The sequence below is a fragment of the Perkinsus marinus genome, assembly GCF_000006405.1.
Source record: "Perkinsus marinus ATCC 50983 genomic scaffold scf_1104296967964, whole genome shotgun sequence".
Classification (NCBI taxonomy): Eukaryota; Perkinsozoa; order Perkinsida; family Perkinsidae; genus Perkinsus; species Perkinsus marinus.
Window position 1 is genome coordinate 511 of NW_003203335.1, and position 3,816 is coordinate 4,326.

Genomic DNA, 3,816 nt, shown 5'->3' on the forward strand with positions numbered 1-3,816 from the left:
ATCGTAGACCCGTAGCGGTTGCCCAACCACAAAGGCATCAAAAGAGGGCTCAAGGTACTGAGGTAACACCTCCTTGCAGGAATACCGTCTTAGGGGAGGACCCAGTCGTATCTGCCCCGACGGCTAAGTGTGGCAGGCGAGTGTCTTTGGGAATGCGAGACACTTCCTCCGGTCTCAACCTCAAGAAGGCCGTCGGGTACTTCACATATATGCCCGTCTTGGCAGCTCTTTGCCGTAGTAGGTTCATAAGGCGCCGTAGCTCCCGGGGCCGGCCCGCTGGAGGGTTCCTAGACGGACCCTCCCCTGCCCCAAGAGCTGCTGCCTTCGTGCCCACCACTGGTGTCCGACTCAAACAAGGTGTTAGAAGATTCATTTTCGGCGGCTGACCCCTTGTTGGGAATAGTGTATAATACTCGATAATATTCCTCATGCCCACGACAACCTTTCTCCCTATATTACGGTATGTGTTGATATGCAGGATGTTCGAAAAAGGGGTGTCGAGATATTCATTAGCCCCAGAAGAGGCTACTGCTGGATTTCACGTTCGTATACGACCATCTAGTGGCGTGATAGAGACTTTCATAACCCAACGAAATGTTGTGCAATCTCGGAAACATTGTGAGCATGCAAGTCCTCAGAACACCATACGATTCTCTCGCTTTGTCCGTTCCTTCTTGGGTAATACGATACCATCACCTGAGCACAACAACTGCCGCCTTCAAATACGTCATTAGGTTCTCACCAACTTGGACATCTCTGATCTCAACATGACCTTCCTCATCATCAGCTGGTTTAAGGAGGCCTTTTTTAACCAGAAGCCGCTCGCTACGTCGGACATTAACACGCAACATCGACCCCGTATCCGCGTCCCTTTTGAGCACCGACTGCTCCTAAACGCTCAAAGGCTTGCCAGCGAATCCATAGTGAGCTCCCTGTCCCCACTTGCGAGTCGCTCCGCGTTACGTTATGATTGGGCATCTTGGGTAAGACCTCGCCCTTCTTCAACCTTCCTCGGCTTACCAATTCCACCAACTGAAGGGTCTCCATAGAAAAGCTGGCAGTCAGTAGAGAACTACCTTCTTATCCATGCGGTACCGCTTTCGCCATTCCTGTATAACAGCCCGCTTAGCAGGCCCACACAGATTGTCCCTTGGTGGTAAACCCATCTTCTTGCGACGGGCAAGATACCAATCATAAGCACTACGTTTTTTCAACTTCACCTTTTTCGTCTGAGCCCGTGAGTAACTGTAGAAAACTCATCTTGTCAACTGCCCACCTCAAGGTCCTGCTTCAGCTTCTCTAGTTTTAGTATTTTATTGATGCTCTTAGACGCGAATCGGACATCTAGAGGCCTCGACGCCCGACTGGCCTCTTGAATTTTCCGAACCACTGGGAGATTTTTCTTCCGAAACAGTACCGTAACTCGACCTGCTCGGCCTGGCAGGGAAAACGTCTTCCGCTTCTTCGTAATCGTTTTCCAACCTGCTCTTGCCGTTCGGCCGACTCTGTGAATGTAGTCCGCCAGCGTGTAAGGGAAATCGTACATAACCACATGGCCCACATCGTCAAAGTCCAAGCCTCGACTAGCCAGATTGGTGCAAACCTAAAGTCACCTACTGTTTCGAGAAACGACCACAAGGAAACCACCACCATAATTTCCTTCGCTGGTGTGCCAGTCTTTGAGGCACCCTTGAATGAGGCGAACTCCTTCCGTCGGTTCTTGAAGGCCATCTCCCCGTGGAGTAAGCTGACACTATAGCCCTCAGCCTCGAGCATCTTGGCAACTCCTCTACACCGTGCTACAGTGTTGGTAAATATAAGGGTCTGCCAGAGGGCCACACCGCGTCACCTCCCGAGACTGGGGTCCTACCTTCTGGCCTCGCACTTGTCGCTCTTCAAGTGTGTCAACCAAGGCGTTACTTCTCTTACGGCCCCCCATCGGGACGAAGACCTCGACGGTGTACCAACTGGACGATACCGTCCTAATGCCAACCTTACTTGTTCGAGAGCTGGGACGGTCATGTGAGCATCGGGAGCAACGACTTGGTTCACCACCACATGGGTCGGGACGGAGGTTCGTACGAAGTTACTGACCGCTCCTGTCCTTGTAGCGCCCACGAAGGCCACCTACGACCGAGGCATAGCCTTGTGTATCATAGCACCGCGTTCACCTACCAGAGGGGCAGACCTCGCGGCGCCTCGGGCCTTGAATGTCTTGGAAATTACATCGGCAACCTCCTTCTCATAGAAGGTATCACACAAGGTATCGGCCTCATCTATCTAACAGGCAACAAACCGTCACCTGTGGAATACGAACCTGTGCGTTCGGCTTGCAAAACCACAGCCTTAACCACTGAACCACTTGGCCAGATGATCTCGATGGAGATCGAAGAAAGCAGCGTCTCACCACAAGATGCGTCACTTCGCCCAACTTCACATTTCCCTTCATCAGATGCAGGAGCAACCTCGCAGGAGTACACACCACGACATCTCCCTAGAAAAAGCGAGCCGTCAAGACCCCTCTAGCCCCCAGTCTCCAGTACCCTTCCTTGGTTGAGAGCCCTCGCCTCTTTAACATAGCTTAACCCAGCAGCCAAACCAGTGCTAGTAACCTCTCTACAGCCTTGTGCTGTCAGTTGGCGCACTACTTTAATCACCTGATAGGATCTCTCCCGAAAAGCGTCCAAAATACGCCTACTTGTATCGCGAGCTCCCTAGTGGGCACCAGAATGACCGCTCTGGGCTTGTTCTCCAGAGGGTAGAGGTTGTCAGGATTGGACCTCAGGAGTCTATGGAGGATAGGCAACACGTAAGCCATAGTCTTCCCTGACCCAGTCTGTGCCACTACGAGCACCGACTGGCCCTCCATTATAGCGGGTATGCACACCTCCTGAGCAACCAAGCGCTGACCACACCGTCAACCAACACTACCGTACCTGCGTTCTGGTGGGTGTGACGGCACCAGAACTATGCAGACTAACAAGGAGCTCCTTGTCCAAGCCGAACCGATGGAAGGAGTTAACCCTGTCGAACGAGGTGAACCTACATCAAGTCCATCACCCGATTTTCACCTGGCCAGCACCTCACCTGTTAGGCATAGGGACATCGGCACTCAGGGGCCGCCTCAGGCTGCCCTCTCCAACTGGTGTCGCATCGGTTGCCGCAGGAGGAGGACTGTATTCAAGCATACCGCTACCTAGGCCGGAGGAAAAGCTCCGAGAGATCAGACGTTGGTTTCGAAGAGGATGGGCCGACAGTTGAAGGACCGCCGCCATTCGAACAGTGAAACGAATAACCACCGCACTGCGAGAGCCATCTCTTATCGCGAATACTACAATTAAAGCACATAGGACAGCGACATGAAACCACAGGCTTAGTCAGAGGTGGAGAAGAGGACTGCCACGTCAACTACGACTGTCCGTGAGCCATCGAAGTGAGCACAGCGAATAACACCTCCGCCATTTCGATTGGACATCAGGGATTGAATATATTCCTTTTGAGTTCCTAGGACGCTTCCGTCACTCCGGTACTACCCTCCAAGTTATCGTCGGGCTAGCACGATGATGTGAAGTACACGGAACCTGTCTCCACCGTCATAACCTGCCCAAGTGGGATCTTCAGGAGTCGTCTTTACATGCTGTAAGAGGCACTTCGTACTGTTCCCTAAGTATCCACGATCCACGGTAATTTTATATGCCTTAGTTTCCAATCGAAAGGCGTCCAAAAAGGTTAGAAAACATCCGAGCACAAAAAGGGCAGTTTACGAAAGTATCGTCCTTACAAAAACTTTGCTAAGGTGAATGACCAACTGTAGAA

General features: G+C 52.0%; 1 protein-coding gene across 1 annotated transcript; it reads right to left on the reverse strand.

Annotated features, from left to right (window-relative positions):
* Positions 1–634: 634 nt before the first annotated feature.
* Pmar_PMAR024313 (DEAD box ATP-dependent RNA helicase, putative) lies at positions 635–3,188 on the reverse strand (the record flags this gene model as incomplete). The annotated part of the gene is made up of 14 exons (XM_002768519.1): positions 635–696; positions 743–890; positions 943–1,032; positions 1,077–1,229; positions 1,277–1,603; positions 1,651–1,824; positions 1,871–1,967; positions 1,994–2,127; positions 2,176–2,280; positions 2,408–2,494; positions 2,544–2,657; positions 2,699–2,890; positions 2,937–3,042; positions 3,088–3,188. The coding sequence occupies 14 exons, from the start codon at positions 3,186–3,188 to the stop codon at positions 635–637; spliced, it is 1,890 nt and encodes a 629-aa protein (XP_002768565.1).
* Between the last annotated feature and the right edge of the window lie 628 nt (positions 3,189–3,816).